This window comes from Oncorhynchus kisutch, linkage group LG10 (assembly GCF_002021735.2).
Source record: "Oncorhynchus kisutch isolate 150728-3 linkage group LG10, Okis_V2, whole genome shotgun sequence".
Classification (NCBI taxonomy): Eukaryota; Metazoa; Chordata; class Actinopteri; order Salmoniformes; family Salmonidae; genus Oncorhynchus; species Oncorhynchus kisutch.
This window is the reverse complement of record NC_034183.2, coordinates 37224853-37247853: the sequence shown is the minus strand read 5'-3', so window position 1 is coordinate 37247853 and position 23001 is coordinate 37224853. Positions and strand designations below refer to the sequence as shown.

The window sequence follows — 23001 nt, the reverse complement described above, 5'->3', positions numbered from 1 at the left end:
AATTGAAATAGTATTTTTTCATAGTAATTTCCCATTTTTCTGTTGAGGTTTACACAATGTGGACCTGACAGAGACAATGGAATAATTTTCAATGTTTTAGCAATCGAACATTGGCTTTGGAATTCCTATTAAAAAGCTCTAAAATAATTTGAATGTCAATTTTTCAAAATGCATTTCAAATGTTTTTTTACATTTTTTAATTTAAACCGAATTCCTATTAAAAAGCTCTAAAATAATTTGAATGTCAATTTTTCAAAATGCATTTCAAATGTTTTTTTTACATTTTTTAATTTAAACCGAAAACCATGATAGTTTTTTTTACTAATGGAACCGAACCGGCCTCAAAAAGTACTAGTCGCTCAGCACTACTGTAACGCAGCCACTCTTACATTCATAGCTTTTAATTGTGCATACATTTTGTTTGTAGACATCTTTCATCACAAAACCATTGATCAAAAATATAAGTTTACTGTGAAATATATTGAGTACATTGGTTTAAAATCACCAAAACACAACAAATTACATCTTCTCAATTTAGTTATTCTAAGAACAAGTTAATCCAATAGCAAAACATTTAAGATACATATTTAAAAATTGCACTGTGAATGTATTATGCTACAGTACATTACGCTGTTATCACATTAGGCAATAACAGTGCTGTGTTTGAGACCACCTAAAGTGAGACCAATTCAAGACCAAGAGCATGACGAGAGAGTCCAAGACCAGAAAAATGCAAGTCCAATGATACCATGATTGTAATTTTGTCAATTCGCCACCATAATAAGAGTTCAAAATATCCAGTATTTCCGTGTTCTTATTTCAGAAGATAATATGGATTCTTTAGACATACATGCGGTGGGCAAATAGAGCCACTCTACAAATTATTACCCACCAAAACAGTGGGGAACAATGCGGGCCTTCTATGCCTTCAGAGAAGGGCTAAGGAATTATAAAATCATTATAATAATTCTAAATCTATTCTTACTTTCAATGATAGCGATTAAAAAAATAAAATTAAAATAAATTGCTTCAGTTTTTGTTGGAAAGGAAAGAGTTAACGCTGCAGAGAAAATAAATATCCAATCAGGATTTTTCTTTGGTGGTCTCTGGGGAGATAAATCTAGCTAGCCAAGTCAGCCATTGGCTCGACCATCAGAAGCTAGATGGAAGGCCTCTGCCATTCAACTATATTATGGCAAAAAAATTGGAGTGACAGTGGAATCAACCAATCACATTTTGACTTGTAATAAGTGGGACAGTTTTTGCAAAAACTTCTGCCTTCTAGAAGGCCAACAGGTCACTGTGCAACAACTTTTGTTTTAGGCTAATTTGCAGCAGGTGTTATTGAAGAGGATGTTGTTGCTAAATTTGTTAGTTTCTCCCTTTTAAAGAATAACTTTCAACGAGATGTTTCAAATGATCTGGTGAGTGGAACTGTGTTTGTTATTGCAGCTTGCTTGCTGTTAGATATCTCTTTCAAAATACCTGAAACAGTGTTGTATTTAAACTTTAGATCACCGGTTACTGTGTGTGCTAAATGTGAAATGTTCTATGCAATGGGAAGTAATAAATTGTACATTTCGATTTGGATATGCTTAGCCTAATGGTTGTGTTTTTGTATTCATATGATTGGGACTTCCTGACTTATGTCCACTAAATTGGATTGCTTATCCTTTAACATCATGCTGTGTGTGACTGCTGTCTTTCAAATCGGCCCTATGCAGTGGTGTCTGGAGAAGGGAGTATACTCAAATTTTGCCAAGAATTCCCAAACGGCCGCCTGAAGGAAAGGCATTTGAGTTTTCCTAGAGATTTTCACTTTCAAATTCACTTTTATTTTTTAAATGTATTTTTATAAATAGATGTTATGTTCTAAACACAAAAATGCTTAAACCACAGATCATTTTAACGTTTTTGGAAAAATATACATTTTTGGGGGGTGTTATTGTCCTTTAAAGAGAAGTGTATCTATATTTCCATGTCTAACAATTGTATTTATCATCGACATTTATAATGAGTATTTCTGTAAAATGATGTGGCTCTCTGCAATATCACCGGATGTTTTTGAAACTAGTGAACATTACGTGCCAATGTATACTGAGATTTATTTTATATAAATATGCACTTTATCGAACAACATATGTATTGTGTAACATGAAGTTCTATGACTGTCATCTGATGAAGATCAAAGGTTAGTGATTCATTTGATCTATATTTGCTTTTTGTGACTTCTCTTTGGCTGGAAAAATGGCAGAATTGTTCTGTGACTTGGCGGTGACCTAACAATCTTTTGTGGTGCTTTCGCTGTAAAGCCTATTTGAAATTGGAAACTTTCCTCAACTGGTATCAAGGGACCTAACTTGTGCCAGGAAAACATTCAACACCACCGCAACCAGCCTGTACCGTTGACACCAGGCATGATGGGGCCATGGACTAGTGCTGCTAACGCCAAATCCTGACTCTGGCATCAGCATGATGTAACAGGAACCAGGATTTGTCGGTCCAGGGAATGTTTTTCAACTCAATTGTCCAGTGTTGATCGCGTGCGCACCGGAGCCGCTTCTTCTTGTTTTTAGATGATACAAGTGGAACCCATTGTAGTCATCTCCTGCAACAGCCCATCCTTGACAAGGACCAACAACTTGTGTGTTCCCGAGATGCCGTTCTGCACACCACTGTTGTACTGTGTCGTTAGTTGCCTGTTTGGGGCCCGCCTGTTAGCTTGCATGATTCTTGCCATTCTCCTTCGACCCCTCATCAACTAGCTGTTTTTGCCCACAGGACTATCGCTGACGGGATGTTTTTAGTTTGTCGCACCGTTCTCTAGACACTGTCGTGCGTGAAAATCTTAGGAGGCAGGCCGTTTGAGACACTGGAACCGGCGTACCTAGCACCAACAATCATAAAATATCTATATAGTTTAACCTTTATTTAACTAGGCAAGACATACCATACTCAAAGTCACTTGTTTTTCCCATTCTAACGTTCAATTGAACAGCAATTAATAGCAGTCGGATTAAGAAATAGTAAAATGTCTTAAGAATAGAAAAATATAATGTGAGCATTGTATTGTGAAAGGCAATTACTTTTATTGAACATGTATTCCTTGATGAAACACTTACGTTTGGTGAAACAGTGACTGATTGTGTGTTAGTCAATTGAAAATGTGCTTAGTTTTGAAACTACTACCTTTTTGATGGTCTGTTTTGTACTAAGAGTTGTGAAAATTGCACCAAAGCGACTGAACAAAAACTGTAATGAGTCTAAATCAAAGGATTTGCACCACTTGTGACCCTGAGCTTCAGCTGGGCTGGATTACTAGCGCCTCATTACTAGCATACCAGGCCACTCTCATTAGGCTATAATTAAAGCAAATAGGCCATCGGCGCATTGAGTGTTCACACCCTCCACCTCAGTATGTGTGTGTGTTACCTCTCTGTCTGGTAGACCTCCATACTGCTGTTGAGCTCCTCTAGTTCTTCCTTCAGTAGCTGCAGGTTGGAGTTGACAAAGCTCAGCTCTAGAGCCACAGTCTCCTTCACTTTGTTGTTAGTGGTGGCTCTGCAACACACAAATACATTCATATGAGACACCCTACCTGAAATAGGATGTACTAACGAGACCACGAGTCGCTCTTCATCGTCACCTTGTGATCTTTATCCAGCTCAATCCGGTTCGACATAGTTCTGAATGGATGTACAGTAGCTCATACATCCTGTATTTACTGAGAAAAGGGCCTACTTCTACTTCACTTTCTGGGGCCCCAAGCAGTTTGGGACATAACACAGCACACTACACACAATCCAATTACAGTACACACACTTGATTTTTTACTATTACCCCCAATACACACAGTCAAGAGGAACCCACTCAACCCAATTCTGTGGTAACTTGGGGAGATAGCTATTTCTTTTCTCCAAAAGAGTATTAGGAATCAACAAGAGCGAGTTAAACACACCTACTACAGGTGACTTGTCCCCTAATTATAAGGTTATCAATAACATTTAAACAACCCCCGTCCTTACACACACACACACCTTGAAGCATGCATCTGTGACTCTTTCCCCCTGCCCCCCACAGGCTAGACCTCCTACCCTCCTCACCCCACCCCAAAAACATGCACGTCTCTCTCCAGGACAAGCCAGTTTCAATCTGATTATGGTTAGCTTTAAAGGCTTGCCATGTATCCCACTTCTCTCACACACACACACACACACACACATAATCTACAACAGAGGGAAAAGAAACAACCAAGTATTGCTGCTAAACTGTCTGATACCACCAGTGTATAATGTGTGTCTGTGTTGAGTGAGTCACATAACTGTTATTTTACTCTAGGAAAAATATAAGGGCCTGTGTGTGCTCATCACTTCAGTTAAGTCACGGTCACACCACCCCCAGTAAAATCCCCTGTACTGCTCGGACTTCCAGTAATGAACTGAGTGATGTCATCCCCTATAGGATTAGACTAGTTACTGTCGCTCGCAGTCTTCAACACTAGAATTCCTTTCCCAAAGTAGATAACACACTGGCCTGTTACACCAGCATGACAGCACATAATATGAAGTTCTAATGAGATTAGAGCTGACCCAAATTATTTGACTTGTCTACAGGCTGTTGGTCGACCAAGATGGTTTTTAATTGAGCAGTAGCAAATAAATAAATAAAATACACCCCCCCAATTCGGAAAGTGTTCAGACCCCTTGACTTGTTCCACATTTTGTAACATTACCCTTGTTCTAAAATTGATTCTTACTTTTTTCCCCTCAATCTACACACAATGCCAAAGCAAAAATGGATTTGAAATGTTTGCACATTTATTAAAAATAAAACTGAAATATCAGATTTACATAAGTATTCAGTCCCTTTACTCAGTACATTGTTGAAGCACCTTTGGCAGCAATTACAGCCTCGAGTCTTCTTGGGTATGACTTTACAAGCTTGGCACACCTGTATTTGGGGAGTTCCTCCCATTCTTCTCTGCAGATCCTCTCAAACTCTGTCAGGTTGGATGGGGAGCGTCGCTGCACAGCTATTTTCAGGTCTCTCCAGAGATGTTTGATCGGGTTCAAATCCGGGCACTTTCTGGGCCACACAAGGACATTGACACTTGTCCCGAAGCCACTCCTGTGTTCTCTTGGCTGTGTTGTTAGGGTCGTTGTTGTCCTGTTGGAAGGAGTCCCTGCCGCTGAAAAACATCCCCACAGCATGATGCTGCCACACCATTCTTCACTGTACGGATGGTGCCAGGTTGTCCAGACATGACGCTTGCCATTCAGACCAAAAAAGTTGAAATTAAGATTATCAGACCATGGAATCCTGTTTCCCATGGTCTGAGAGTCCTTTAGGTGCCTTTGGCAAACCTCAAGCAGCGGTCATGAGCCTTTTACTGAGGATTGGCTTCAGTCTGGCCACTCCACCATAACAGCCTGATTGATGGAGTGCTCCAGAAATGGTTGTCCTTCTGGAAGGTTCTCCCATCTCCACAGAGGAACTATGGAGTGCTGTCAGAGTGAACATTGGGTTCTCCATCATCCCCCTGACCAAGGCCCTTCTCCCCCGATTGCTCAGTTCGGCCGGGTGGCCAGCTCTAGGAAGAGTCTTGGTGGTTCCAAACGTCTTCCATTTAAGAATGATGGAGGTCATTGTTCTTGGTACCCTCCCCAGATCTGTGCTGACAATCCTGTCTCGGAGCTCTACGGACAATACCTTCAACCTCACGGCGTGGTTTTTGCTGTCAACTATGGGACCTTACATGGACAGTTGATTTGGAAAGGCACACAAGTCCAATCAATTGAATTTACCACAGAAGATGATCAATGGAAACAGGATGCACCGGAGCTCAATTTAGTCTCATAGCAACGTGTCTGAATACTTAGGTAAATGTTTTTTTTAATTTGTAATACATTTGCAAAAATGTCTAAACCTGTTCTTGATTTTTAATTATGGGGTATAGTGTGTAGATAGATTCTTTTATTTAATACATTTTAGATTAAGGCTGTAACTTAACAAAATGTGGAAAAAGTCAAGGGGTCTGAACTTTCCAAATGCACTGTTTAAGAGGGGTGTCTCGTGTGCTATAAAGTACCAGTCAAAAGTTGACAGACACACCCATTCAAGGATTTCTTATTTTCTACATCGTAGAATAATAGTGAAGACATCAAAACCATGAAATAGCACATATGGAATCATGTAGTAACCAAAAAATAAATAAGTGATAGTCCCACTAAACGCAAACCATATGGGATGACATATCACTGCAGAATGCTGTGGTAGCCATGCTGGTTAAGTGTGCCTTGAATTCTAAATAAATCACAGAAAGTGTCACCAACAAAGCACCCCCACACCTCGACCATGAAGGCCCGATTCACGCAGTCTACTCTGAACAGTTGATGTTGAGATGTCTGTTACTTGAACTCTGAAACATTTATCTGGGCTGTAATCTGAGGTGTAGTTAACTCGAATGAACTTATCCTCTGCAGTCTTCCTTTCCTGTGGCTGTCCTCATGAGTCAGTTTCATCATAGCGCTTAATTGTTTTTGTGACTGCACTGGAAGAAACGTTCAAAGTTCTTGACATTTTCCATACTGACTGACCTTCATGTCTCAAAGTAATGGACTGTCGTTTCTCTTTGCTTATTTGAGCTGTTCTTGCCACAATATGGACTTGATCTTCTGTATACCACCCCTACCTTGTCACCACAACTGATTGGCTCAAATGCATTAAGGAAATAAATTCCATAAATTAACTTTTAACAAGGCACACCTGTTAATCGAAATGCATTACAGGTGACTACCTCATGAAGCTGGTTGAGAGAATGCCAAGAGTGTGCAAAGCTCATCAAGGCAAAGGGTGGCTACTTTGAAGAATCTCAAATATATTTAGATTTTGTTTAGCACTTTTTGGTTACTACATGATTCCCATGTGTTATTTCATAGTTTTGATGTTGTCGCTAATATTCTAGAATGTAAAAAAACTTATGCACAACTTATGCTAGACTTGGATTATTTAGTTTTGTTAATTTAGTAGTCTTTTGTTTGGAGCGCTCCTGTCAATGTTCAGGAAGGACACGCACACATAGAAGTAGGCCTATAAATGCCCATTTGGGGATCTGATAGTATTTCTGATTGACTTAATGCACCACCACTAATGAGCTGTGGAACTTCTCAAAGTAATGTTTTCTTCACCTCAAACAGCAAGCCTGTTTTTAAATCCATTGTGAATGACAATTCCTCAATGCAGTCGAAAAATCTTTCCAGCTCTCTCCCTTTCGATAACCACTCAGCGTGAAAGGGAAAAATGTCATGCTCTGATCCAGTGGAAATGTCATAAAATAGGCCTACTAACTGGCACGGAAACTGGGGCCCAGAATATGTTATACAATGTTGCAAGGAGCTGCAGGTCAGACTGAAGTTAATATTTGATACAATGTTTCAAGTTTGTTGCAGACAAACCATATATAGGATATTTCATTTTTTTCAGGATATGTTCTACCTGCAGGCAGCAATGTTATTATTTGTTGGTTTTATAGGGTATTTTTACATAGTTGGCAATGGAAATAAAGTTACTTTTCAGGTTTATCATTTAGATTTTGATCGAATTTTGATTAACCACGACAATGATTTTGAGAAGACATTATTATAAATTAAATTAAACGGTTCCATGAAAATGTGCAAATGAAAACCATAACTGGGACGAAGATCAGTAGAAATGGTAGGCTACATTGGCTCCTTGTGTAGCCTATTACCGGCAACTTCAGGAGAGTAATGGCAGTTGGAGCAGGATGAGGATGGTATCTTGATCTCTGGCTCCCTTGAGTCATTTGAGTCTTATTTTCATCAAACAGCGAACGTAAGACAAGCTCAATGCATATTTAGTTGATTATATATGGAAAAAGATGTATATATTTGCATATAGTTGATTATATATGGAAAAATCAATTGGTCGAAAGGACAGATGACTTTAGTTAAACTGTTTTTTTTGTTTATGTCTGGGATATTCCGACACACACGTTTGTCCGACTGGCATTGAACCGTAGTTTCCTGCATGATGCCAAAATATTATGTGTTAACCCACTGAACTAAAGCCTGGTCTTCCAATGACAATCAGCAATGAGATTCCTCCAACAGCTGCCCTCCCTGGGAATCTTTCTTTCTGCCTGGGAATGGAAAGGGAAAGATGCAGCAGCGTGACACAAAGCCTGTTGATTGGTGGCTGACTGGGGGTCTATTTGTCTCTGTGACCTAGTCCCAAAAATGGGGGAAGGGCTGAGTGTTGCTGGTGGGTGTTATTACCCCCATCCCCTAGTACTCCCTTTTTAATGGTTCTCTCTCTCAAGCCAAGCTGCATATTCGCAAGTACGACAATGTGATTCATGTCCTAGCCTGAATCAACACTGTTGACCATGACTCGACTATAAAAACACGGGTGAACAGGATACAGGGTGCATGAAATATCTACTCATTCGATGACTAATCTTAATCTTACTTGCCATCTTTCTCAAAACCTCAGGCAAGAAAGAAAAATAGTAAGAGGGAGGGTTGACACACAAACAGGGGAGGAATGGTTCTTTCAACTAGCTTGATGTTGTTCTAGGTGTTTATCTTATTAGATAATGACTCAGCCAAACAGACCACTAAAACAGAAGAATAAAGCACACTGCTATAAGTAAGTCCTACTTATCATCTCCTCCTCTCAGATTAATATGTATGTTAAAGAGAGACAGTGTCCTATTATACCACTCAGACCAATCCAATACAACTTGTCCTTCAGTGGCTCAAACACTACTAATAAGTGTAGGATAAACTTGATGAAATAAGTGTTGGGGGGAGAGAAGAAAAGGCAGAGAGGGAGAGGATCAAAATTATGCTAATGCTCTTGAGATGGTTTGGTTTGATGCACTTTAAAAACCTAGCTCAGCTTTGATGTCCTGCCACCAGCTACTTTTCTGGAAAGAAAAAAAAAAAAATTTACTTTAAAAGGAGAGAACGATAACAGGCTGTATTATAACTGTTCAAGTTCAGCACAGGTCAAAGTGTGTGTGAGATTTACACTTTGACAAAAAACACTTGAAAAATGAAGGTGGAAAATAACAGGCATCAAACCTGTGGAATGGCAATACACAACCCACACACCATGGGACAAATAGTGATAAAAACAGGATGGTGTGTTGGAGGTGCTCCTAATATACCCTAAAATAGTTGTGTATTTCCATCTGCTAGTGTTTGTATATGATAGAGCTCAATGTTTCCACAGGTAGTAGGGCTTGGGGTTCCCATTTCCACCACAGGGGAGGGGAGGGAGTGGATGCCCCGCAGAGCTGTGTACACACAGGAGCAGAGACAGTATTCGACCACTTGTACAATGACCTGTCCCTTCCCTCACCCCTGCCCCCACCCCAGCTCACCTGAAGAGGTTTTCAGCCCCGGCCCTCATCCTCATCTCCTTGTTTATCTGCTGGTTGATACGAGCTCTACGGTGCTGCAGCTTACTGCGTTGGGTCTGAGAACAGGGATCACAACCCTGGAGAGAAAGAGGGGGATTGTAAGAGAGATTGTGGTTAATGCGTAACATGCTAGAACACAACATATGTCCATCTCCTCTTGCTTGTGTCTAAACCCTATGTGTAGTTCACATGCCTTTGAATATTAGTGTATAATAAACAAACTGTACGTAAAGAAGAGTATTCCAAGCCGAACAGGTAGGGACTATTCAGTACATTACACAAACCTGTCACAGATACACCTGACTGAGGGAGACATGCACCTGGTTAGCTTCCCTCCCTGATTAAGTATGGGTGACTAAGACCACCTGCCTCCATCACAGTTAGGATCAAATATCCTGTTGTCAATGTAGTTGGCTCTCTGTGGTGATGGTTGCCAGGAGACCAAGCCCCAGCAGATCTCGGTCGGTAGCCTGCTGTGAGATAAGTCCTTAGACGTCATGGTCTACAGAACAGAGGAGACTTGAAGACCTCTTACACCTGACCTTTGCCTACCACGCACACACAAGCACCAAAAGTTACCAATGCTCTTTTTAATAGTGTAACTTCGCCACCCCACCATGTCATGTGATCAACTCAAGGTGTGGCTCTGTGCCTCTACAGGTGGTATTCAGTTACAAGCCCTACACCTTCACATATGATCTGGAACTGAGGAAAGGAGTAGACCATATGATCCATGATTATGCAGAGCACACTAATGGAAAGGCTCAAATGGGCTCTGAGATCACAGCTTAGAAGACACATAGAAAATACATTTTAAAAAAGTGTGCAATCACTGGTTATGGGGTGCTGCTATGAGATCAAGTTTAGACCTAGATCAGGACTGTACTAATGACTAGGATTACACATTTTGGGAAATATTCAGGAGGTGGAAACTTTCCGTGGGAATTAACGGGAATAAATGGAAATATGCCTATTAATACCATTTAAATGTGGTTGTTTTTTGCATTGGATATATTTACCATATCATATGGAGACAAACCTTTTACCTTATAAGTAGACATAAATGCAAATGATTAAATCCTTCCAATAGAAAAAAAACACTTTAGTTACGAATTTAACTTTAATTAAATGATTTTGACTCTCCACTAATCAAAAGGGAATATTGAATGATCCATCACATCTCCCAAAAACATTAACAAATATCTGTAAAATGTTAGTCTAGAAACTAAAGCTTTGGTTATCTTCCTCTCAGGTGTCCATGTCTTCTCCCTGGACCTCCTAAATGTCCACCTCTTGAACATCATCTTCACGGTCACTTTCCAACCTTGTTGAGGATGGCTTGTTGTCAGGCTCAAAAAGCCTCAGATTTGCCCAGTTGGCCACACATTTTTCAACCCTTCTATTGGTCAGCCTGTTGCGTGCTTTGGTGAGTGCGTTCCCAAACAAAGACCAGTTACGCTCGGAGACGCTTGATGTTGGTGGGATTTGGAAGATTATGGAGGCAACAGGGGAAAGAGCCTCAGATCTCCAAAGTCCCTTCCACCAGGTGGCTGAGATATGTTGGCACGACTGCCATATTGCATCTCCCTCCCAAAGCCCTTGCTTGGAAGTGTACTTCGCCAGGCTGCCAAGAACTGTGCCCTCATCCAGGCCAAGGTGGCGAGACACGGTGGTGATGACACCATAGGCCTTGTTGATCCCTGCACCAGACAGGATGCTCTTGCCAGCATATTTGGGGTCCAACATGTACGATGCGGCGTGTATGGACTTCAGAACTGCAGTTTCCTCTGCTTGGAGCAACAGTGAAGTGGGAAGGGCAGTATGGATTTCTTCTTACATCTGCAAGCAGAGTCTGAACATCAGACAGGATGGCATTGTCTCCCTCAATCCTACTGCTATAGGTTTCAGGAGTTTCAGGCTGCTTACCACTCTCTCCCAAAATACATCACCCAGAAGGATCCTCTTTATGGGTTGACCATATCGGCAGACTGATATGGCCATTTCTTGGAGACCCCTTCCCTTCAAGGAGACTGTCAAACATGATGACAACACCACCTATCGATAAGGTGTCTGATTCATCATTTTCACCTCGAATAGAAGTAGAGGGACTTTTGTCAGAGGTTGCTTGCTGTGAGCGTTGCGGGAACTTTATGCACTTGGCCAGATGATTCTGCATCTTTGTTGCATTCTTTTGATTTGGCACAGTATTTGTAAATGTACACAGCTTTTCCTTCTACATTAGCTGCAGTGAAATATCTTCACACATCAGATAGTGCCCATGGCATTTTCCTGTAAAGATTAGGAAAGAAATGAGTAAAAAAACTCAAACAATTCCCTGTACAGATATTGTTAAGCAGTTAATTAAAACAACTCCTTTGTAAGATACATGTTTTAAAATGAAACATGTATGGAAACCAGTGAATTAACACTCCTCAGTAGGCTCAATCAAGTCAAAACCCAGTAGTAAAAACTAACTAGCAGAAACTTTTAACAGAGTGCACTGCAAATGTGATGGAAGAATGCACTGTGCATGCAGAGGGTTGCAATTCCATTGAATTGGCGATAGTATAACCAAAATATGCAAGACCTAGAAATGCCATGTGTATCCCACAAAAAAAACTCATAAGCTGCCTTTTTTTCTTTTTTTTGTTGAATTTAAGCAAAATTCCCCAAATTCCAGGGCTTAACTTCCAATGGAAAACTTCCGGAAAAACGCAGGAAATTTACTGGAAAGTTTCCAACCCTACTAGTGACCAATGATGATGCTGACGATTAGGGAATTTCATGTGGCTATTAATTAATTGTCGTGCAAATGGTCAGTTGTCATAAATGGACGAGTCTGCTTTTAAAATGATTACCAAAATATACCCTCATGTAAAAAAGAAACTGCTATTGGGTAAACTACCTACTTTCAACCCAGAGACATTTTCCTAGTAGTGTAATGTACTTCACTATTAATATTTGACAACGTTAACTTTGCTACATTCCTAAAGAAGATTATGTACTTTGCGCTCCATACATTCTCCCTGAAAGTACTCGTTACATTTTGAATGCTTAGCAGGAAAGGAAAATGGTCCAATTCACACACTTATCAAGAGAACATCCCTGGTCATCCATACTGCCTATGATCTGGAAGACTAACTAAACACGAATGTCTGAGTGTGGAGTGTGCCCCTGGCAATCTGTAAAAATAAAACATTATATATATATATATATATATATGAGTTATGGCACTATATAATTTTTTATTTTTACAGATAGCCAGTGTTACGTTCTTATTTTTCAGAGTAAATAACTCATGGACACTTGGGAAGAATTAAACTTGGTTAAGCTTCTCTAAGGGTCGTGACAGCTGTAATTCAGACAAAGACATGGCTCCCCCGTGGTGGTATTCATACATATATATAAAAGTAATAAGTGTGCATCTGGTTTGCTTAATAACTTCTTATGGCTGGGGGCAGTATTGAGTAGCTTGGATGAATAAGGTGCCCAGAGTAAACTGCCTGCTACTCAGTCCCAGAAGCGAAGATATGCATAGTATTAGTATATTTGGATAGAAAACACTCTGAAGTTTCTAAAACTGTTTGAATGATGTATGCGAGTATAACAGAACTCATATGGCAGGCAAAAACCTGAGAAAAATCCAACCAGGAAGTGGGAAATCTGAGGTTTGGCATTTTCAACTCATTCCCTATTGAAGATAGTGGGATATTGGTCATGTTGCACTTCCTAAGGCTTCCACTAGATGTCAACCTTGTTTGATGCTTCTACTGTGAAGTGGGGCTCATAAGGGCTGTTTGAGCCAGGTGTCTGGCAGAGTGCCATGAGCTCGTAACGCTCGTTCACATGAGATCGAGCTCTGTTCCATTGCATTTCTTCTAGGAATTCTCCGGTTGGAACATTATTGAAGATTTATGTTAAACATCCTAAAGATTGCTTCTATACTTCGTTTGACATGTTTCTACGGACTGTAACGGAATGTTTTGACTGTCTGCTCATGTGTCATGAATTTGTATTTGTGAACTGAACGCGCTAACAAAAGGAGGTATTTGGACATAAAGATTAACTTTATCGAACAAATCAAACATTTTATTGTGGAACTGGGATTCCTGGGAGTGCATTCTGATGAAGATCAAAGTTAAGTGAATATTTATAATGCTATTTCTGACTTCTGTTGACTCAAACATGGCAGACATCTGTTTGGGTTGTTTTGGTCTCGAAGCGCCGTACTCAGATTATTGCATGGTTTGCTTTTTCCGTAAAGTTCTTTTTTAAATCTGACACAGCGGTTGCATTAACCTCTTGAAGCTAGGGGGCACTATTTTTATGTTTGGAAAAATAACGTTCCCAAAGTAAACGGCCTATTTCTCAAGACCAGATGCTAGAATATGCATATGATTGACAGATTAGGATAGAAAACACTCTAAAGTTTCCAAAACTGTCAAAATTGTGTCTGAGTTAAACAGAACTGATATTGCAGGCTAAAACCTGAGGAAAATCCAATCAGGAAGTGCCCCTGTTCTTGAAACCTCTGGTTGATATCCCTTTAAAAATGGGCAATATGGATGCATAACAACAGATTCCATTTTCTATGGCTTCCCTAAGAATGAGCGTGAACGACCACATTGCGTAAGTGGATAGGTGGGGGCTCTCAGAGTGAGTTGTGCGCAAAAGAGTAAGACGGCCATTGTTACTCCCGGTCCTAGGGAAAAGCCAACTGTCCCGGTTGATATATTATTGAATAGATATTTGAAAAACACCCTGAGGATTGATTATAAAAAAACATTTGACATTTTTCTGTGGACATTATCGATATAATTTGGAATTTATCTGCGTTGTCGTGACCGCTCTTTCCGGTGGATTCCTGGGCATAACGCACCAAACTAACGGAGGTATTTGGATATAAAAAATATCTTTATGGAACAAAAGGAACATTTGTTGTCTAACTGGGAGTCTCGTGAGTGAAAACATCTGAAGATCAAAGGTAAACGATTAATTTGATTGCTTTTCTGATTTGTGACCAAGTTACCTGATGCTAAGTGTACTTATTGTTTTGTCGAGTGATCGATAAATTTACGACCGCTTGTATTGCTTTCGCTGTAAAGCATAATTTCAAAATCTGAGACAACAGGTGGATTAACAAAAGGCTAAACTGTGTTTTGCAATATTGCACTTTGTGATTTCATGAATATGAATATTTTCTAGTAATATTATTTGACTGTGGCGCTATGCTATTCAGCGTTGCTGATGACAATTATACCGGATCCGGGATGGGTGATTCAGAGAGTTAAGGAGAAGTGTATAACACTTGTATTTTCATCAACATTTATGATCAGTATTTCTGTAAATTGTTTTTGGAACTACTGAACATAAGGCGCCATAGTATACTGAGATTATTTTATATAAATATGAACTTAATCAAACAAAAAATATATGTATTGTGTAACATGAAGTCCTATGAGTATCATCTGATGAAGAGCAAAGGTTAGTGATTAATTCTCTCTCTATTTCTGATTTTTGTGACTCTTCTCTTAGGCTGGAAAAATGGCTGTGTTTTTCTGTGACTTGGCTCTGACCTAACAATCGTTTGTGGTGCTTTCGCCGTAAAGCCTATTTGAAATCGGACACTGTGGTGGGATTAACAAGAAGAGTATCTTTAAAATGGTGAATTTTAATGATGAGATTTCTGTTTGAATTTGGCGCCCTGCACTTTCACTGGCTGTTGTCATATGGATCCTGTTAACGGGATCTCAGCCCAAAAAGGATAATATAAGCAATTTAAAGTGATTTATACTTTTACCCTCGATACTTAAGTATATTTTTGCAATTACATTTACTTTTGATACTTAAGTACAGTATATTTAAAACCAAATACTTTTAGACTTTTACTCAAGTACTATTTTACTGGGTGACTTTCACTTGAGTCATTTTCTATTGAGGTATCTTTACTTTCACGGAAGTATGACAATTGTGTACATTTTCCACCACTGCATATGCCAATGCTACAGGTACAGTTAGACATTGATTCCACTGTAGTCTGATAACTGAAGTACAAGACTTGCATTCAAAGTACTCAGACCCCTTGACTTTTCCCACATTGTTGCATTACAGCCTTATTCTATAATGTATTATAGATATTTTTCCTCATCAATCTACACACAATACCCCATAATGACAGTTTTTGCAAATGTATTAAAAATAAATAGCTTATTTACATAAGTATTCAGACCCTTTGCTTGTTTCCATTGATCTACCTTGATGAAGGCCCTCCAGAGTGCTGAGGGCCATAGACTGGGGCGAAAGTACACATTCCAATAGGACAACGACCCTAAGCACACAGCCATGACAACACAGGAGTGGCTTCAAGACAAGTCTCTGAATGTTGTTGAGTGGCCGAGCCAGAGCCCGGACTTGAACCCGATCGAACATCTCTGGAGAGACCTGAAAATAGCTGTGCAGTGACGCTCCCCATACAACCTGACAGAGCTTGAGAGGATCTGCAGAGAAGAATGGGAGAAACTTCCAAATACAGGTGTGCCAAGCTTGTAAAGTCATACACAAGAAGACTCGAGGCTGTAATTCCGAACAAAGATGCTTCAACAAAGTTCTGAGTAAAGTTTGAATACTTATGTCAATGTGTTATTTCAGTCTTATTTTTAAGACATTTGCAAAAAATTCCAAAAACCTGTTTTTGCTTTGTCATTATGTTGTGCCGACTGTAGATTGATGAGGGGGGGAAACAATGTAATACATTTTACGATAAGGTTGTAACTAGTGATGCACCGTCATTACATTTTTGGCCAATATGTTCCTTGACCCAAAAAAACAATACCGATTATTATAATTTTTTGCTGCCATTTAAGCATTCTAGTACAGTTAAATAGTTTACACACCCACACACTGACACAGCTGTCTAAGGCACTGCATGAGGCATCATTACAGTCCCTGGTTCGAATCCAGGCTGTATCACATCTGACCATGATTGGGAGTCCCATAGGGCGGCGCACAATTAGCCCAGCGTAGTCCGGGTTTGGCCAGGGTAGGCAGTCATTATAAATAAAACACACACACACACACACACCACACTGACCAAAAAGTTATTTTGTTGCCATTTACGCATGTTCCCATTACCAGTAAAACATACATCGAAAACCTATTTCTTTCACTTACTTGCTGTGCCGTTTTAATTGTTCATTTGTTCAGTCGTTAACACCGTTTGGGTCTTTGCGTGTCAAAAAAGATGCACGTCAAATAACACTATTTGATGTGTCAAATAAGCTTGTTGACCAACCAGGACCTGAATATGACTGCACATCAGAGATGAAACGGTGTGAAAATGTAATATCACGATCATAGTGACCAAAATTATCACGGTGATCAGTATTATCGCAGTATTGTTAAAATGTGCCCACTGGTACTGAACACTCTCTCTGATGGCACGCTGGTTGCTGGGATGCACAAAAGCATCCTGGCAAGGTGAGGCAGGTCTGATTCATGGCCCCGACCACCACACCAGTGGATTCTCTTCTGCTGGAATGGGTGGCAGAGACAAGTAGACCTTGTTCTCTTCTTTCACTCGGTCTTCTGGGGTGGTCGGAATCTGACCCTCTTCACCTCTCTGCTGCCTTGAGGTAATCTTTCGCAGCAACCCAGCAAGGCCTTTCCCTTCCGATGCTGCTGTGGGGGTGTTGGTGGTGCTCGTGCTTTATGGTCCTTCCCTGACTTGTGCAGCTGCCAGCTTCAAGGCCTCCTGGACACAGCTGTCAGTGTCAACTTTTGCAGCCTCAGGCTCATCTAAAAAGCTCATTTTTGAAGTGGGGGGGTCAATGAAACAAGTCACGTGCATGACTCTTTGCCTTTTCTGTATCTGTTAAGGTCTTCTCTCATTACCCTTTTCGTCTCCTTGGTCAGGGATGGCTCCATATCCTTTTCCACCAGAACATCACGGGTGATGTGGTCCAGGACAGGCTTGATGGCCGACAGTGTCACTCATGTCTCTGAGGCAAGTGCATCTGTAAACTTGCTCAGAGGTTCAAGGAGCTGGCACAGCTGCTCCATGACACTTGTCGGCATCAGATGCCATGTTCCTCTTTCTCCAGCCAGTGTCGCTGATGAAACGCTAAAGCATCTTGTGTGTAGATCCCCATAGGGTCACCACATCATGGATTACAGCCTTCTGTGGCATGTTGAGGGCAGCTTGCTTCTCTCAGTTCTCCCCTCTTCCAGCTCCGTGAGAAGCCTTGGACCAGATGGCAGGCCTTGACTGCTGTCAACTCTCTGAATTTTCAGAGCCTTTGAGATGGCCAGGTTCAGATTATGGCCCAAGCACCCAAGCCAAAGATCTGGGAACTCATCAAAAGCCTTGATCATGTGTGTTGCGTTGTCTGGTTATGCAGACCATTCATTTCTTGTTGATCCCCCACATTCTCAAAAAACTCTTGTGAGCCGAGTAATCGTCTGGGAAGAACTGTTTCCAGGCAGTTTCATTCCAGTTGCCAGTCTGGGGTGAGGTAATGGATAGTGAAGCTGATGTAGCTTTAACTTGGTTGTACAGGTTTGGGATTTCATTCATGGAAAAAAAATGTTTGATGGCACTTTGTTGTGAGGCATGGCAACCTTCATCAGTCTCAAAGCCAGGCCTCTCAACATTTTGAAATGGCATCATGTCCTTTGCAATGTAATATAAAAGGGCTGCAGTGAGGTTTTTGATGTGGGTGCATAAGTAGACTGTCTTTTAAATGATTGCTCAAGTGTCTGTCACAACTGTAGAGTGACAAGTAGCATTACTAGGTTTGCCTGCTGCACGCCCACTCTGTAAACAAGGGAATAGCAAATGTATTATTTACTACATCACACACACAATATTCTGTGTTGCGTTTGAGTATATGCAATGACCCCATGCACAATTTACATAAATACAAATGAGTCTTAAGACAGTGATAGTAATTGCAACAAGCCAAATAATTGACATAAATACAGGAGTCTTGTATATGCATATATAGTGTTTCTCCTGTTGGAACACTTTTACAACCAAGTCGACGACTGACGTATTTTAAATAAACATAATAATGCTGGTTGGGTGACTAAACCGCATAACGTGTTATTGTGTGCAATGGGTGAAGAATCTGCACACGACGCATACAGCAGCAGAACAACGTGTAGTGTTTTAACAAGAGTAGGTAATACAAAGCTTCAGTTTAAATTATTTACAAGCTATTAGCAAGTTAGACAGACAAATCATGAAATTGTCCCCCATTTCGAAGTACCCACATCATGCATTGAGCTAAAAGTTAACTTAGATTGCATTCATTATAAAGTAGTGGGTGGTGGTCATGAAGATGACTCAAGAGATTTGAAGTGTTGCCCCCTTTCGCAGCGATATATATAGATAGATCTATCTATAGATATATAAGACAGGGTAACCATCTTCGATTAAGTTTCCCTCACCACTCTTGTAAAACCTAAAATACGACCACACTTCAGATTTGGTCCTCTTAGAATTCTGAAAAGAAAATCTCCTGAGCGCTGTCACTGCCTTCTGCCATGTTTTCACACAAAGCAAAACCGCGTTGCATGCTGCGGTTTTTTGCTAACTTTGGTTGATGCTGGACAGTATGCTGGACAGTATTTACCATGAGTTTTTCATGATAATTCAAATTTGGACCTAATATTAACAGTCGGGAATTTTACCATGGTTTATCGTGAAACCGGTAACCGTTTCATCCCTACTGCACGTCACCTAATTATTTAACGCATTTATTACATTTTTTACAGTGTAATCAATGTGTAATAACTATCATTCGTATTTCATATCACAACGAATCATCGATACATATGCTATGATGCTGGTAAAGATGTCTCTTGTACCTACAGTGCTGGTCCCCCCCAAAAAAAAAGAGCTAGCTAGCTAGCTCAGGGATGCAAACAATGTTCTTCCCAAAAAAACATAGAAAAATGACATCTGTTCCAGTAGCTATAGTTATCTAGCTAACTATATAACTAGATGTCAGTAACATCAACAACAGTAATTTATAAGACAGTTCTTATTTGATTAATGGTGGTCGGACACATCTATGTGAAGCTAGCCACAATAAGGATTAGCCACAATAATGGACTTTAAGGTTAGCCTTCAAAATAAGTGTCATTGCCTGATGCAAATTAATACAAATAGTAGAATTATGACGTAATTGAATAGATCATACTAAACGAGGTTGGAATGTTATATAAAATCAACAAAGTGTTAATTTGACAAATCTGAAATCACACTGGATGGATTACACTTTAGAATTGCATACTTATTTCACTGTACAGCCTTACCTATGGATTGTGGATCAATGACATGGGGTATCAGTTTACTCAGTGACACCCAGAGAACATTACCATTGTAGTTCTTATTGCGGGACTCTGAAACAACTGAATTGAGACACATTTACTGTCAACCTATGTGTATTGAACACTATTCCCGAGGAAAAACAATACAGAGTGGATGTTTGAGTCTAACTCTGAGGAAGACATTGGGATAAAATATCTTGGGTATTGAGTAGACTGATACCCCCATTTCATTGATCCCCAATCCTTAGGTAAAGCTGTACAGTACAATATGAATGTCAATACACACAATAGGCTGACTGGGGAGGTGATTTCGCATAGTCAGTCCCGCGATAAGAGCTACAACGCTAATATTTACGTAAACTCTTCACAGTTGCATACTGTGGGTGTCACCGAGTAGACTGATACCCCATTTCATATTCCAACCTTGTTTAACATTCTCTAGTCTAAATATGGCATGATTCCACCATTTGTAACCTTCAGCATCACTTTCAAATAGGTACTTTTATTTTAAAGCCAAACAGCAAATTCCACTAATGTGCCTAATACTTATTGTGGCTAGCTTCTCACCACATAACTCGGTCCGGTTGAGCCTCACTAGCCAGATGAAGCTAGCTGGCCGCTTATAACGTTAGCTTTGGGCAACAGGGTTAAGTAGATGGCTAGCAATTTATTTACATTAACTGAAGTTCAATTTCAATAGGGGAACAACAAGTGGCTACCTAGCTAGTACTTACACACAAGGATTCCTAAATCATTGCTAAGAATAATGACAATGACTGCAGTTTCTACTGGTCATTGTTTTCAGGCTGGCTGTATTGGTGCTAGCTAGGTACCAATCTAAAGCTAGCTAGCTACCCCAGAAGTTGCGGTCGAACAAATAATGTTTTATTACCAACGCCAACCAACACATCGTTCGTGGCCGGTGTTTGCTTGTTTGCAGAATTTTTTTGTACAGCTTTGACAGTGCAACTGATAGTAGTGGTGGCGCTTGGCTTGCATGTGCAAATTCAGATCACACAACATTCTATAATAGAACTGTTATTTGACGTGTGAAATTAAAATATTATTTAACTCGTCAAATAGTGTTCTTGTCAAAATGTTATTTGACGTGTATCTTTTTGACACGCCAAGACCAAAATGGCGTTCCATAGTATGTCGTGAAGCTTATTACTGTTTTGCACATCGGCGTTAAACTAAACATCGGGCCGATACCGATGTTGGTATTTTTAGCTAATATCGTCTGATTCCTATATATTGTGCATCCCTAGTTGTAACATAACAAAATGTGGGAAAAGTCAAGAGGTCTGAACACTTTCCGAATGCACTGTACATGTCGTCAACATGTAGGCCAACAATTGTCAGGAAATTAAAATAAAATTACGGCTGATGTTCTGTGGTCAGAGGCGATAGGACAGCCACACGCTGCTTTTAACTGGTCATCTGCATGGTGCGTTTGTCCTTAAAGCCATCTGACTAGGCTCTTACTCATACAGCACAAAGAAACAAGGAAGAAACAGACCACAACATGGAAGGAAAGGCCATAATAGGGTATGTTAACCCAAAATTAAAAACTCTCCTTATTCCTCCCTTCCTCTCACAGGCAAGCCAACCTTCTCCCTTTTCCCCCCTCAACTTATTTCACTCTCCTCTCTACTTCTCTCCCCCCTCCCTTCATCCCTCTCTCTTAGTGAGGTGTTTGTTCTGTGAGTGTGCACTCAGTAATCCTCAGAGTGCTTGTAGGGATTAAGGTGCTAGCCTAGCCATGCTTCAACCCCCTGCCTCCGGTATCCAGCTCAGCCATAGCCATACTACAACCGCCTAGCTCCAGCCTTAGCTCAGACCCAGCTCTCCTAGATGCATGATGACTTCAGAGCAGCAATGCGTTTGGTCAATAATCAAATACATCTAGGGTGTGTTGTATGGTTTTCAGCTTTTAACACATTAATTGCATGACCTGACACAAAACGTGTTGAAAGAAAATTACACAAATCATGTTGTGCCAACACAGTGATTGTGTTAAAAGTTCACATGTGCCATCCCTAAAAAGACACAGGGATGTGCTAAATAACATATTTTATAAGTGTACCCCCAGCCAGGGGACAGCAGGTGGTGGCAAGGAGTAACCTGGCTCTCCCAGCAACATCCCATCAGTACAATATCTCCCCCTGGACAGCATCCTGCTACAATCTACCCCCAATGACCCAACATCAATTCTAAATAACTGAACGGTGCATTTCATATGGTAATGATAATGTGGAACACCTAAGCTGTATGCATTATGAAACTGACAATTTGGCCAAAATATTATTGTCCTGTTCATAACAGATACACGTCCCAATGGAACATGTACTTCAATATAAACGTGTGTTGGTACAGTATCGTGTTTTTCTAGCCACAACTGCGTTCCGCTCACCTTTCTGATACTCCCGTCGTGACTCCCCTGCTCCATCATCGGTGCGGGAAGCTCCAGCTCCTCGTCCGAGCCAGCGTCAGACATCTCCGGCTCTCTATAATAGGAATGCCCAAAGGCCGTTCATTTAAACAGAATAAAAAACACCACTTTTCCCGTTCTACCCTAGCCACACCTACTACCAGTTATTGTCACGGTATCTATTTAGCTAGCATACCGTGTTTGAACTACATTGAAACTAGAAACAAGTGAACTGGGACTGAATGGATGAGCTCGTTCTGGTTAGCAGTTTGTTTGGCATTAACTCACCAGACATTGTACCACACAACTAGACATCAAATATGCACACTTGCCTTGTCGCAGGTTCTTCTGCCATCCTCATCAAGCCAGGACGCTAGTAGGCAACTTGTTGAACCAATACTTTTGTAATTATAAATGTCCACGGGCCAAGGTCTCTTGCGGTGGATGGGTAGTGAGAAAAATAACCAGAGCAAAACAACTACTATCTGTTCCGCAAGACGTAATCGTTCACCTCTACCACACCAAACCCTTGAAGAGAAAAAACTTGCGGCGTGGTCCTATTCCAGGAGGCGGTACATATACATGAAAAATGGCCAATAACAATAGCACTCCTATTGATTGACGTTAATGTCGAGGAATCGGAATATTATATTTCTCTTGATGACAACTAACACTGTCCAATTGTGAATCCCATGGGCGGTGACAACCTTTTGGAATTATAGTTGCCCATAACAACGCCGAGCCATAGAGGAAAGGAAAGCCTGGAGTAGTAAGCAACTCTGAAAGAATTCAC

General features: G+C 40.5%; 1 protein-coding gene across 1 annotated transcript in view; it reads right to left on the bottom strand.

The window, feature by feature from the left end:
- The window catches only part of LOC109897530 (rhophilin-1-like), a 60480-nt gene extending 37721 nt beyond the window's left edge, over positions 1–22759 (bottom strand). Inside the window, exons 1-4 of the mRNA XM_020492037.2 lie at positions 22541–22759; positions 22191–22284; positions 9407–9522; positions 3433–3561 (exon numbers count right to left, since the gene is read on the bottom strand). Of these exons, the coding sequence (XP_020347626.2) occupies positions 3433–3561; positions 9407–9522; positions 22191–22284; positions 22541–22569 (368 nt within the window). The 5' untranslated portion in view covers positions 22570–22759. The remainder of the gene's footprint in view (positions 1–3432; positions 3562–9406; positions 9523–22190; positions 22285–22540) is intronic.
- Between the last annotated feature and the right edge of the window lie 242 nt (positions 22760–23001).